At 40.0% G+C, this 14,158-nt stretch overlaps 1 protein-coding gene and 1 long non-coding RNA gene across 3 annotated transcripts in view; both read right to left on the bottom strand.

Annotated features, from left to right (window-relative positions):
• Positions 1-14,158, bottom strand: part of LOC103381547 (uncharacterized) — a 128,425-nt gene that overhangs the window by 38,738 nt on the left and 75,529 nt on the right. The gene's annotated exons all lie outside the window — the stretch shown is intronic.
• chac2 (ChaC, cation transport regulator homolog 2 (E. coli)) lies at positions 756-3,972 on the bottom strand. 2 transcript variants are annotated; one of them, XM_008313953.3, is made up of 4 exons: positions 3,497-3,972; positions 2,885-2,920; positions 1,849-1,899; positions 756-1,752 (listed from the first exon to the last, which is right to left on the bottom strand). In XM_008313953.3, the coding sequence occupies exons 1-4, from the start codon at positions 3,629-3,631 to the stop codon at positions 1,483-1,485; spliced, it is 492 nt and encodes a 163-aa protein (XP_008312175.1). In that variant the 5' UTR covers positions 3,632-3,972; the 3' UTR covers positions 756-1,482. The 2 variants fall into 2 exon arrangements, with proteins under 2 accessions (XP_008312175.1, XP_008312174.1); XM_008313952.3 differs by having other exon boundaries at positions 756-1,899; positions 3,497-3,920.

Raw genomic sequence — 14,158 nt, 5'->3', positions numbered from 1 at the left:
TCATTCAGTTCAACTGAATGTGAAGAATGAGTGTGGTGTGTTCAAGGTCGACTGATCATGCAGAATTTGTGCATGCTAAAAATACCTATTATATCAACAGCATACAGTTACACACACACACACACACAGCCTGTTTGTCTGTATAAATACATGAGGTACAGTAGGAAATAACAGCATCACAAAGCTTTCTACCAAGACTTGTTGAGCACATTGACTTGTTACTGATTCACTGCTGATGTTTTTTGATCCGTTCACTGTGCTGAGGAGTGTGCAGTCAGAATGAGAAGAAGGTGATCTCCGATGCTGGAGCAGCAGCAGATACAGATACTGAGACAAGGGAAGAGCAGGGTGGAATCAACAAGGTGTATCAGATAACCTGACAACATGAACTTGGTCTCTTATACAGTATGTTGTTTCAGTTTCCTCTCCCACTGGATTCCTGCCTCACCTGCTTTATTTTTACGTACAGCCAAAGTGGAAACACGGTCACAATGACCAAAAATGCACCGCCTTTAAATACCAGTTTTCTTCCACCTGTCTGTAAACACTGTATGATAACACTGTCTCACATCAAGTATGATGATGAGACACTGTTGTCTTTAAAACCTGGTTATGTGTTGAGTTCAGCAACCTTTTGTTTTTGTCCTGGACACATACAAGGTATTTAGTGTTTCACAGTAGCTAATGTTAAAAACAACATTAATTTAATTATTGAGGGGAGAAAGAAAGACGTACATGTGCAGAAAAAGAGCTTATCCTAGTGCAAGGAAAATATTTTATTATTTAATGCAGGTTAGCGTACACTCAGAGCATCAGCAAAGTCATTTTATATTTCCTTTCACCTTTAGAAATGAACTGTACAATCTGATCAGCTAAGCTAACACAGTGGACTTTTCTAGAAGGGCAATTCAAGCTAAAATATCAGTCCAATCATAATTATGCCTATAAATTACTAGCAAGGTATTTACTAAAATATTCACAAACCTAATCACTACTAAGCACTTTCTCGCTCTCGCCGATAACATTTCACAGTCAGGCAATCAACTCATGGATGAGTTAACGCCTACAACAAGGAAACCATCTTTGCCCAAACCTCTGTTTACTTGTTAGAGAATACTTCAAGTCAGATGCGATGACAGCTGTGAAAATTACCTTCATGTTGCACTGTCACTCCTGTCGGAATAAATCCACACCTCCATAAATCTGGGAAAGCTGATTTACTTTGACTAAATGAAGATGATTTTCTCTGCATTTATCAAATGTAGACAACATGACCCAGCTCTTATTTGTTTGTTTAGATGCCAACCCATGAGAGACGGACCACATGTCCTGAGTTGGCCCCATGCACATTATTTTTCAAGTTTTTTTCAATGGATAAACAGGTGTCATAAATACAGGATTGAGATAATATATTAATGTATATATATCATATCATATACTCTAATCCCTGAGATTTTCCTATAATGCCATTCAATGCATTGTTCAAGATATTTGAATATTACCACAGCTATTAGGATGGCTGGTGTGTTTTTGCCTATTTTGTAGTCTCTCTCTCACTAGAGCTTCCAGAGAAAACAAGTGATCATCTGAGTCCTCGGGCAGAATTGTCCTCACAGCGTTGGCCAGCTGGAAAAGGTACTCTGAGTTTTTCCCACTTGGTCCAGTGGAGCTGACAATCTGCCTGGCTATGTCTTCCAAAGGTGCCGGGCCGAGGTAGTCGGGGTTGTCTTGAGAGCCGATGTAGAGCAGCGTCTGGTTGGGCGGAGGTGCGAGAGGTGGACGGGGGTGAAAGGTCACAGTGATGACTTGGTAACCACCTTTTTCTCTGAAGTCAAGGTAGTTCTTTACCTCTTGCTCCTGGCCTGTTGGGAGCTTGTAGGCCACACCCCAAACACATCCCTGCAAGATGAGGTCAAGTGTTGTAACAAAGAACACAGAGTGATTTTTGTATGAATAGAATTATAAGATCCATTTACCTGTTACTATTTGGACTTTTACATAATATTCTTGAACTATTCCATTTTATTAATTCCATCATTTGGATTAGTCCAAAAAAAAAAAAACAGATTTGAAAAACTTACACGTAACATGTTGTTATATGTAGTAATGTAGATATACCTGAATTGATCTTGATTAATCATTCTTAATAACAATCAGGATTAATTAGGATTTTCTACACTTAATCAGATTAAAAATTGTAATCATTTGACAGCCCTACTTCCTGAATTAGTATTTTGGCTTCAGATCTCTTTGAATGCTTGTCCAAAATAATAATGTAGCATGGTCTCTATAGGTTCTGTCTAATACTGAGAACAGTGGCAATCATTTGAATATGTATTCATTGCTTGATTAGAAACTGTTCTCCTAGGAGACCCCAACAGGCTAACACAGCACTACCCCGTGCTTTACCTTTAGACAAAGTGGAACCAACCAGATTGTTTTCAATTATGCAAGTGTGTTTTTCACTGGCTGTTGCTGTCATTTGTTTTCTTCAGGGGAACAGGTCATGTAACAGGCACAGTGAACTACTGAACATTGTAGGGAGAGAACCAATCATTAGGTGAATGTGTTCTCCTCCACTCCACTCCATTCCAGAAAATGGTGATGAATTTCATTTGTATCCTAGACTTTGAACATGATCCTTAATTGGTGAGACACTGGTATATTATTTTTAACATGCCAACATAAATGAAGGATGTTCTTGTTTTCTTTGTTTTATGCACAGAGCAATTGCACAGTAATTAACACAGCTGGATGATGAAATAGTTGTTGTTTTTTATTATTGATATAAAACAGCAAACTTTTCCTGTGACTGTATTTCTGAATGTTATGATTCAGAAATATGCTTTTACAATGTGATCGGTGTTAAGTAGAGATGTCTTACCTCAGGGTCCTCCACCAGTGTTACAACTCTTCCTGGCTGTAAAAGAGATTAGAACGTCAAATGGAAGTTCAGACAATACTTACTGAAGTAGGTATGTAGGTTCATACAAGACAAGAATTTTCTTTTCTTTTTTTGGAATTTTTTTTCCATTTTTAAACTTTTAAGCCAACACAGGTAGTGGTTGAAATCCACCTATTCAAAACAGACAAAGCTGTTGACAGGTTGCATCATGTTGTTCATGCCCAGTAGTTTTGTTTAGGTTTCTCAAACAGAACAGGCCAGAAAAGTGCCTGTGAATATCAGTGGACCAGCTAGTTGTTTTTTTTCTTTAGTCAAGATAAATAACATGCGAAATAGGAACAGTTAGTAACGTAAAGACATTAGGTTAATGTAGAACAATCTAGCATTAGTTAATAGCGTTGTTAGTACATACAGTGTCATTAGAAGACGAACTGTAAAACATTTAAAAGTATTTAACAATTGATTTAAAACATTCTTAGACGCGTTTAAACAACGACATTTTGTTATTATAGTAAAGCTCAGCAGTTCCACCCTCACTCTGAATGGCAGCAGCCGATGTGTGTCTATGTGCGCGTTGGTGGATCTACTTACCTTTCCCGGTACACCCCGGTGATCAGTGCTGCCCTGCCAGAACCGACGACTGAAGCCTTTAATGAAGCCCACTTTCTTCTCCTCGTAAGGAAAGTCCACTTTCCATATGAGCGAGCCGTAGCCGAAAACCCACATGTCCTGACTTCAAGTCGAGAAACCGCGACAGAGGGAGAGGACAGTCGCAGGGAAACTAACGGTCTGAGTGCGGGTCTTTACCTCGGTGGTCACAGCGTTGTAAATACACGGTCGTAAACACATGTAATAATGCAGGTGTTCCTAACGGCTTCTGACCACTACTACCCTAGGAGTCAGCCATGATTAACACGTCTAAAACGTGCGGGCGATCATAACGAACAAAAAAAAAACGTCATGTCATGATCACGTCAGCACGTCGCCCAACAACGCAAATACGTCATCAAGGACAGGTCACAATAGTTGGGAGCGTGTTTGCTCCGCCGTTATACTCTTCTTTTGTTGTTGATTTTGTAATTGTTACATTTTATTCCCAGCTTGTGTTGTGGTTTATGTTTCATATGTATTTTTGTTGTGTTGTGGCCATAATTATTGTGTAATAATAATAATAACATAATAATATATAATAATATTAACAAGGCAAGGTCAAAGGAACAACTTCTGATTTTACTGTTTTGGGGAGAGAGAAACGCATTGAAAGAGAGAGAGAGAGAGAGAGATCAGCAGTGTTTCATTTACATGTATTCCTGTAATGTTGGAATCTTTTTTCCACGAGAACAAGAAATATATTTAGTTTTCCCAGCACTAGCTATTACAGACTAAATATAACCAAATAAACCTCATTACAATCACATCTGATTGAACAGCCAGAGGTTAAACACAACAGACCAGAACCATTTAGAAATGTATTATTCTGCAGTCCTCAGTCTCCTTTTGTGTTGCCAACCGTCACCAGGCGGCTCTGTTTGTTTGAAACATTTCTTCACAATCATTCCAACCACTTGCAAAAGAAGGAAAAAGAGATTACAGGCAAAGGGCAGTTATCATGTTGATGATGGGCCTACTGTGGCCTATTGGAAAGTCTGCAGGGACTGCTACTGCATGGTTCTATGTTCTGAAACCCCTAAAGCTTTTCTCAGATCAACTATTACAAAGTCAGTTCTGCTGTCGATCTCATAAACAAAGTCCTCCCACACACTTAGCCGCAGAACTTTGCTTGCTTTTTTCAAGAATTCCAAATTCTATACCTTAAAGGGGCCTGGGGGTCTGCTCCTCTGCTGACACATTAACAGTTCATTTTCATACATTAAGTAACAACCGCCTTTGTTTGAAAGCAGTCAGATGCACGGTTCACTGTAACTTCAATAACAGACTGTTAGAATATTATAACAACCCTGAAAAACATTTTCCACTAGAACAGGTCCATTTTTTTTTCTTTCGGCTTTTTTGTGTTTCATTATCCTGGCAGGTGATAAAACCACATTCACGTTACACACCACATTAAACTTGAAGGGCTCCTGATTGACCACTGGCTTTAGAGTTTCATTCAATTTCCCTCTTTTACTGTTCTCAATAGTGCTAATGTTCCTTCACGTAAGACCAAATTATATGAGTATCTGAAGTGGTACTTAACTGCTCCCACAAACACCATAATGGTATTTAGGTGCTGGGGTCAAAATACATCTATATATTGTGAAATTCCTTAGTACTGCACAGTACATCAGCTGAAATTGGTAAATATGTGACAGATTAATAGTGTCAAAAAGAAACAAATAGCTGATGATAATACTACCACCTAAATAAAGCCACAGATGTATTGCTGTAATATTTGCCATAACCTCTTGGGTTTTAATTTAAATCAGAAGAGCTACAAATACACTCTGCACTAAAAGCCTCATTTACGTCTCAGAAACAGTGTTACCCTTTTCTCCTAATGAGCTAAATGATGTATTAATTAACCTAAGCCCCTATATCTTCTTGTCTGCTACCTCTGATATGCAGCCATTAATTGACTTTCAGTAAAAGTCTAATTGTGTTTTTGTGTGGGGCACAGATAACGGGGGAATATGGGTTTCTATCTTGACACCAGGGGGTGCTGACTTTCTGTTTCCCCCTCTGTCGAATATATCACGGTGTATTCACTGAAATAGGGGCTTCATTAATGCCGGGCAGTGTGCGCTGATTAAGATCCAAACCGAGTGGACAGCAACAGTCTGGTCTGTATTGTCTCTTTTGCTCTAGTCATCCTAGTTCTCCTGTGTCTGAGAGTTGATGCTGTGTGTGAGACCGGTCTGTGACTCGAATCGATTGTGGAGCGGAGGACACGTCTGCTATGAAAAAACAAAACACAGATCCATATGTCTGAGCCTGGCCTGCTGCAGTAGAGCTGTGGTCACTGACAGCAAAAGGTCAGCTTTCAGGAAGAAATGTGGAAAATGTGTGAATGTAAAGTACAAATGAAGTAACTGAATTAAAAGCCACAAATGTAACTCAAGATGTGTGTGTGTTTTTCAAATCATTTTCTTCTAGTTTACAAAGATTCTAATGATAAGCTAATATTTTCCACTAGGACTACACACAAGTGTATAGTGTGAGCACAAAGCTAAATCCTACTACACAAATCTTTACTTGGGTAGCTACTTGTAATTGTTATTCACACATTTTGGAACCGCACTACATAAAGATGGCAAAAACCGATCCGCAGGGCTACACTTTGTGTCGTATTTGTCTTTGAAAGGAATTTTATTGTGTTGTTTTCCACTGTTTCTTATCGTTTATTATCAAGACAAACAGCACAGACAGTCAGGAAAATAAAAACTGTCAGCCTGTTTATTTTTATGATGAAAAATATGTTTTACTTGCGCCGGCTGAGAAAAACACGCACGTTGTGTCCATCAGCTGTGTGGGTTCAGCATACTTGTTAGCTCTCCTTTGGAATATGGCAAACATAGACCCTGCAGTAATTTAGAAATGACACCAAAGGAAAATGATGTTTGAAGAAACAACAGGACCATTTCTTAGCTCAGCTTTGTGCCAGTTTGAAATAAAGCATTGTCTGTGGTCTTTAATTAAAAAAACCCAAGCAATTAAATGACTGCTTCTGATGCTAAGAGTTGCTGTGTCAGCAGAATAATCAAACACTCTAACACTTGTAATTCTGAAAACACGAGCTGCCACGTACAGGTGGCTTTGCCTCCGTACCTTTACACATTTATGTTTCGTCTTCCCCGTTCTCTTTTCTGTTCCATCAGATTCATGTTATTCTCAAAGGCCCTCTTCCTCCCTGACAAGCACAACCTTTTATTTTCCATTCCTTTTCCCTGGTGCTCCACCTCTCTTTATGTTCCTTTTCCAACTCTGGAGCTAATCCTAAACCTTTTTCTCTTCTCCTTCTGCCGAGTCTTCTGTTTATTCATTAGGGAGGTGACCAAGATATAGCTCTATTCCACAATTTCCCTTTCTACTTTTCTCATTTCTGCTCAATTGCTTTTATTTATAACTGCAGCACCTTGGCGGGTAGTTATAGGGGGGCAGTGGGCTGATCAGAAGATTGCCTGAAAATAACCATGGACTACTACAAATATACATAAATAGTTTAGTTAAACAGTTAATTTGGAAATTTAGTTTTCATAAACACACACAAGGATGGAAAAATGGATGAATGGAGGGATTTTTAATTACTGGAGAAAAGAGTGGTCACTGTCCCAGCAACACTGAACTTCTTAAACCAAAGACAGTTCAGAGGTTCTGATAGTAACTCCATTGATGGTTCCACTTTAAGTCAATCTGATTTAGCTCAACATTTTGCTAAAATACCCTCTGCTTCCCATCAAGTGTATACCAAAGTAAACTGTATTGTTTTCCTGTAGTGTCTACCCTGGCTTGCATGAGCGAAAAGGATTTACCCCTGAACTTTCTTGTGAGTTTGTGTTGATCCGCAATTGAAAGCAATTTGAGTGTTTCCATTCAACAGTGCCTCAGAAATGCTCATAGCAGTCAACACATTCTACTGCTGCTGCCCTTTTCAAGTCCCACATCATAAAATGTTGACTAGAACTCTTAATCTTTAACCCCCTTTCCACCCTCATCTTTAGAAAGAGATTTTCTCAGGTGTTGGAATTTCATTTTTCTTTTCCTACCATCGTCCTGCAGTCTCATCTGACTAACCTCCAAGATTTAGCTGTTCCCTTGTGGTAAGTGAGGTCTACAAAAGCCATCTAAAAGGTCTACTAAATATCGACTCTTTCCATCTGCAGTGGCTGCACACACACAAAAAGATCTCGGACCTGTGACTCAGTTTTAGCAGGGATGGTGAAGTATTGGCAGCAGAGCCATAAAGGTCCTCTACGTGTAAAAAGGCCATTTCAGGAGCAGACTGTTGAATCCAGAACTGCTCATTTGAGTCCTGAGATTTAGGCTCACACACAGGCTTTGTAGCCGTATCCATCACAGCTGCTGTACTTGCACAAAACAGGACTAAAAATGGTAATGTGAGGGCCCGTTAGATAAGACGTTATCAGCAAGTCCGTATAATTCCTTTGGCTCAAATACAAAGACTATAAAACCTGAGGAAAAGCATCGACAAATTAGAATAATAGAAGAGTATAATCATTCTTTAAACATTTGAGGTACAATAACTTCATGATAAGAGATGTGTTCTCATTTGTTTTGTTCGCCAAACATCTGGAATCCACATGGTGAAAAAAGCTTCTGGTTATGTTTTAAATCTAAACTTTCATTATTGCACATCATTCACTGTTATTGTTTTTTTTTTTATTACATTTTCTTTTTTTTAATTTAAGGAATACATTCAATGTGAGTTATTTTACCCAATTACTTAAAGGTATTATTGATATTTTCATCAAATAACAGGAAAGAGGCACAAGCTAAATGTCAGGTACTACTTCAAATACATCCATGTGTAACCAAAGTGGTTTTAGTTAGTTTAGTTATTTTGTCCCATTTTTGCAAACTCTGATTTTAACATTTAATATAATGTTTCAACATTCAATACTGACATTTCTAACCTAACATTTGCTTTGCTTTTACAGTAGGAGCTGATATTTAAGTCCTGTCTTTGCCCTCTCCACTATTGACATTTACCAGGCTTATATTATCTCTTAAAAGTTAGTCAGTTAAAAATTAAAAAAATCTTACCCCACTTAAATTTCAGGGTAATTTTGACTCACACCATAGATATCCAACGGAACAATTATTAATTAAGAGTTATGGAGTTATGATATTTTATCGCGGTGGTCAAACACATCCACTGCTACTAAATTCCCTATAATGTTTCGTTTGTTAGGACAAGAAGCTCCGTGTTAACATTAACTTTACTATCATCAGAATTATAATGAAGAATTAGGTAATTCAGTTTAAAAAAAAAAATCTTGATATTTGAGGCGCTAACTTGTTTTCCAAAGGCTGAGAAGACAGGTTTGGAACAGGAAGCAAGGTTTGGTCTAAATACAGTCTTGGCCACGGTGAAGTCACAACGATTCCACTTGGAACTGGTACCAATCTGGCTGTAGTTGCTAAAGAGAATGAGCTGAGAGCGAGCCAATGAGGGAGAAAAAATCTGAGCAAAGCCGTAGTTGGTGTTTACAGAAAAGATGAGTAGGAGTTGATGTCAGAGATGGAGCCTCGTTTTTATCGAGGAAGCAGGAGATGATGACGAATAGGACGATGAGTGGAGTCTGAGTTGCGTCAGAGTGGAACCAACCAGATAATTGCTGGAGAAGAGCCAGTGCTGTAGTCAGACAGAGAAGAGAAGTGGGGGAGTGGGTGGGTGGAAAGGTTTAGGGAGGGGGATTTGGGGGGCTAAGATGAAGGGCTGTAAGAAACTGGGAATTCATTAAAGCCTTCTTTCTCTCTTTATTTCATGCGTTTAGTGTGCTGAACAGAGAGGCGCTTTGGAGTGTGACTGTAGCCTCACCACCATACTGTAACAGGAGTAGCCTCTCTACAGACAACATTTGGAGGCTTCTCAGCCAAAGGCTTGATGTGAGAATAATTAGGTGAGGTGATCATGGACTAATCCTCCCACACTGCACACACTGGACCATTCATCGTGTGTTGAGTTTAGCAGCAGATAACAGTGCAGCGATGACGAACAGACACTGTGCTGTCCAAGAATATGCTGAGCTTGGCAGCTGAGGACGACTCATTTGATATGATGAAGACGGGGAGTCTGTCACCAAGGCTGGAGACAGAACATTAAGCTCTAGACAGATTTGCTGAACAGAATGTATCACTTTATCCTATTTTCTCACTCTAAATATTGCCGTTTGCAGTTCTTGTGTTGAAGTTATGGTTATTTAACGTGTCGTAAAGACACATCTCTTATTTAATCAACCAGTTCAAACATTGCTAGAAGATGACCCATATGGACAAAATAAAAAAATGTATTTTATCTATAGACATTTTTTCTCATCTCGAAATAAAAGTCATAAAACCCTCAGCTATTTTTTCTTCTTTCTGTTCCCTGCCTCCACAACAGAAGCCCTTGCATTCACATTTAATTACTTTGGTGTTTAATCTTGGCTTGATTGAAGATGTTACACAGTTTCTTCAGAGTGTTTTTTGTGCATATGCAGTGTGGAAACCAAAACAGAAATAATTAAACAACAAACCCTTTGCTCCTCCGTCATCACTAAAAACCACTCTCTACTGTAGCAGCTACATTTGTCCCCAGCTGTGAAACACAACCAGCTGAGTAAAATAGTTTTTGTGTGCGTGCATCTGTGCCCTAAATCCAAAGATGAAGTGGTCACAGAATGACCAGAAGGAAATTACACCGTCTAATGTTTTTACATCGCACCTTTTCTCCCTGAGTTTGTATACAATGTCCTAAGGACCATGGATATGTTACGTCATTTGTTGAATAAAGCCATATTTATTTTGTATATTTCTCTAGGAGCAAAGCATTTTTACTTGTACTTCATAGAGGGACACACTGGAAAAGGCAGCTATGGATATTGATGGCATACATATTGTCACTTAGATATAAGGTGGTATAAAGTGCATAACATGAAATGTCATGAATACTGAAATTTATGTAAAGCACTGGATTATATGCACATCACTGTTGCAACTGTTTCACTATAGTAGTCACAGGTCAAGGTCCCCACGATGACATGTTTGTGAAAGGAACAGCTTCAGAATTTATCAAGCAACAACTGGTGGCATTGCAGGTGCAGGAGCTCTCTGGTTTGTATTGGACACAAACTATTTTGTGTGCAGCTCCATCTGTGAGGTAGTTACCTAAATTTCTAGTCAAATTATTATCACAAACAACAGAGTACCAGACTAAATTATAGTCTTGTTGTTGTAGATACTAGATTGTGTGGTTTATTCTCTTCACATGATTTATATTCCTCTCGTCCAGGTCTAGACCTCCAAAGGTTGGCAAAAGTTTTTGTCTTAAAGAATTCATCACATTCCTGCAATTGGCACATTCTCTTTCTTTCTTTTAAAATATAACACCAAGTTAAATATTGATTACACCAAGATCATATTTCTTAATTAGACCACTGAGATCTTATTGAAGAAATAAACATTTGCCTTAACCAGGCATTGCCAATGTTATTTTTCAAGCCAAGGTCTTAATACTTTTATCGATGTCTGCATTATCTGTAAATGGAGCGTCATCCATTTTTGGTCTTGGATCCAGAACATCTATCAGCCTGCCGTCCTCTTCTTTACCAACGGCTGTTTTTTTCCCCTCTTCATTGTATTGTGACACTGTGTAATAAATGCCGAAGTAGGAGCACAAATGAAAAAGAACCAGTTTGTGGCTTGCCATGATGAGGTGGCCCGTGGCCGTGACTCTGTGATGGGTCAGATTGGAAATTTAACCAAGCCGCCGGGCAAGGTAATTGTTTTCCATGGAAGGCAAGGGTTACATGGAATGCTAAAGGAAGAAATAAGGAATCAGAATGGATATGGGAGAAGGAGGAATAGAGGGTAAGAAAGTAAGAAAGAAAGCAATTTTTTTGTTGTCTTCCTCCTCATCTGTAACACTGTGTCCCTCCTCCCTGTCTCCTCCCATTCCTTGTCCTTATCAGATAAGTGAGGATGCCCTGCTCTTAGAGGTGCTACTAGATATCTCCAATAACAATGTGTGTGTTCATGTGTGTGTGCCTGCGAGTGTGTGTGCGCTTTCATGACAGTTATATGAGCTTGTCATCATGCTCCTCTAGATCAATGGAGCACAGTTGCCTAGCAACCTGCTGATAGGGAGGAAGGAGGCAGGAGAGGGAGAGAGAGTATGAGCGCAGTGTGTGATTAGGAAAGAGAGAGAAAGAGATGGAGAGGGGCTGTGGAGGGAGGCAAAGAAGGAAGAGCAGTGGGTGAGCGGTAAAGAAAGCTGTGGTTAGATGGCAGGAAGTAAAAGCTCAAACACAGGAGCTCAGTGTGTCAAATGTGTCGTGTGAAACGCCTGGGAGTGATAGTGAGGTATTAGGCACGACGTATGGTATGAATATGTGAAAGCACACAGGTGTGTGTGTGTGTGTGTGTGTGTGTCTGCGAATGTGTGTACACACAGCGTTAATGAGTTGGTGTGATACAATCTTGCAGAAAGAGAACATCAAAGCAGTAGCACGGTGACGGCAGCAGCACGCTCTCACTCATTTAGCTGCTGATTTGATTATCTTTATCTTAAAGGAGAACAAAGTGGTTAAACGCACTGCATTGGGAGGGAACAGCCGTGGAGATAAACAGTGGGGAATGAGCGGAAGGAAGGAGGGGGAGAATGGAGAGGCAACTCGGAGGGAGATGAATTTGGACAGGAGGAAATGAGGAGAGGGGAGATGGGCATAAAAAAGAAGGGGGGGGGGCAAGGACGAGGGGAATGAAATGAGAGAAAGATGGATGGAAGGAGAGTCTGATGATCAGGTGTTGGTCGGCCTCATGAGAGATGCGCACATATGCTCCAAATCGTCTATGATATTTACACAGTCTCTCTGCCAGTGACGGCAGGAGATGAAGGGAGGATGGAGTGTCATCACAAATGAAAAAGAAGAAGGGGGGAGGGGGGTGGAGGAAAAGCTGTACATCCCAGAGGTATACTCTGTTACTGAGTTAGAATAACATGTGGAGGCAGAGTGGCTGTTAAAGTTTATGGAGGATTGAAAATGGACAATTAGCATCTCAACGATCTCACAGTCACCTGGAACATTACCCCCCTACCCCCCGTTGTCATAGGAACCTTCCTCTGCCCGTTTACACTTTCTAATTTGTGCTACCCCACTTCATTTCAGCACACAGATCCACCTGCACATGATTGGGCTACTTCGTGTCATCAGGAATGCATAGGCTATTTAGTGAGAAAAAAAAACCCCACAAGGATAAACTTCAGGACAGTTTCCTGCTTCTACTTTTCTCTCAGAGTGAGTGGGTTTTCAACATTCAGGGAAAAATCAACTGACTGTTTCAACTCTTGACTTCAAACACAGAATCACATTCATGTTTATGATACCTGTTCAACAACAGGCTTTACTTAGTAATGACTAATCATAAGCACAATAACTACAATACAGCTACATGATTGATACACAACAACATACATCCAACACCTGATGTCTTCAGACTGTGCAGTTATATTGATACTTCATAGGCCACAAGGTAAAAGGACAAGGGTGGGAGGTAAAAGGTGACGATGTATTCCTTGTTACTGGCTTCCCTGTTCATTACCCACTCAGAAAGTCTGTCAGGCTGCAAAAACTGCTCCGACCTCTGACCTTCAACTACAAGCCACAGAGTGCCGCAGGCATTAAGTGTCCGCATTGCCACGACAAGCAATTGGAGCTCGCAGGTCAAGATTTATGATCACTCTGATGCACATGGACACACAAGATGCTCTATGGTCACACACAAGCAGCAGAGCACAGGCTAATAAACTACAGGTCTTGGGTTATTTTTCTATTTTCTTGACACTACCTCCTCTTCTTATTCGAGGGTTGGTGCAATCAGAGGGGCTTTGTTTGTTCCTTGTCATTCACTCTACTGGTCACATGATCAATGCTAATGTCAGTTGAGAGATCTAATGACACACAGATCCATAGGCAGATGGACAGCGCATTTGCTCTTTTTGCTGCATGTGTGAGCGCCACAGCGTGTGTGTGTGTGTGTGTAGGCATCAGTGAGTGTGCGAGTGTGCACATAAGCAGATGTTTGTTTGTGTGTTTAGAAATTGCGATCCTTTGATGAGGACAGGTCAGTGCTATTGTTATAAATGAGTGTAGGATTGCTGGGAGGTGACCTCTCCTGCCTCACACGCAGGAACACACACGCACACACACATAAACACATGTGCACACGTGGCTGTTTGCACTATTGGCAAGTGGAATTAGTAAATGTATGAGCTACACAGAAACTCATTACAACACGATTAGAGACAAACCTCCCATTTAATCTCATTTAGAAAAGGGTGGTTGCTTGTCAAACACACACACACACACACACACACACACACAGAGACAAACTTACGTGTGCACTTTGCAGAAACACACACATTTGTATAGATACAAAATAACCCCCTTCTCTGTATAAACGCCAGCACGTCGTCTGCTGTGACTCATGAAACAATGTCCTCATAATCATACGCTCTCAGTGCTGTGAAGGTACACGGTGTTGTTTTTAATGACACAGAAAGTTGTTGACATACAGTAGACAAATATATGAAAT

This window comes from Cynoglossus semilaevis, chromosome 8, assembly GCF_000523025.1.
Source record: "Cynoglossus semilaevis isolate Cse_v1.0 chromosome 8, Cse_v1.0, whole genome shotgun sequence".
In the NCBI taxonomy this organism is placed as follows: domain Eukaryota; kingdom Metazoa; phylum Chordata; class Actinopteri; order Pleuronectiformes; family Cynoglossidae; genus Cynoglossus; species Cynoglossus semilaevis.
This window is presented reverse-complemented; position numbering and strand designations above follow the sequence as displayed.

Bases quoted from the DNA above. Each gene is read 5' to 3' on its own strand.
- chac2 (XM_008313952.3), bottom strand. From the start codon at position 3,631: ATGTGGGTTTTCGGCTACGGCTCGCTCATATGGAAAGTGGACTTTCCT. The intron at 2,921-3,496 runs GTAAGTAGATCC...TCTCTTTTACAG, and splicing joins ACCGGGGTGTACCGGGAAAG to CCAGGAAGAGTTGTAACACT. The intron at 1,900-2,884 runs GTAAGACATCTC...CTCATCTTGCAG, and splicing joins CACTGGTGGAGGACCCTGAG to GGATGTGTTTGGGGTGTGGC.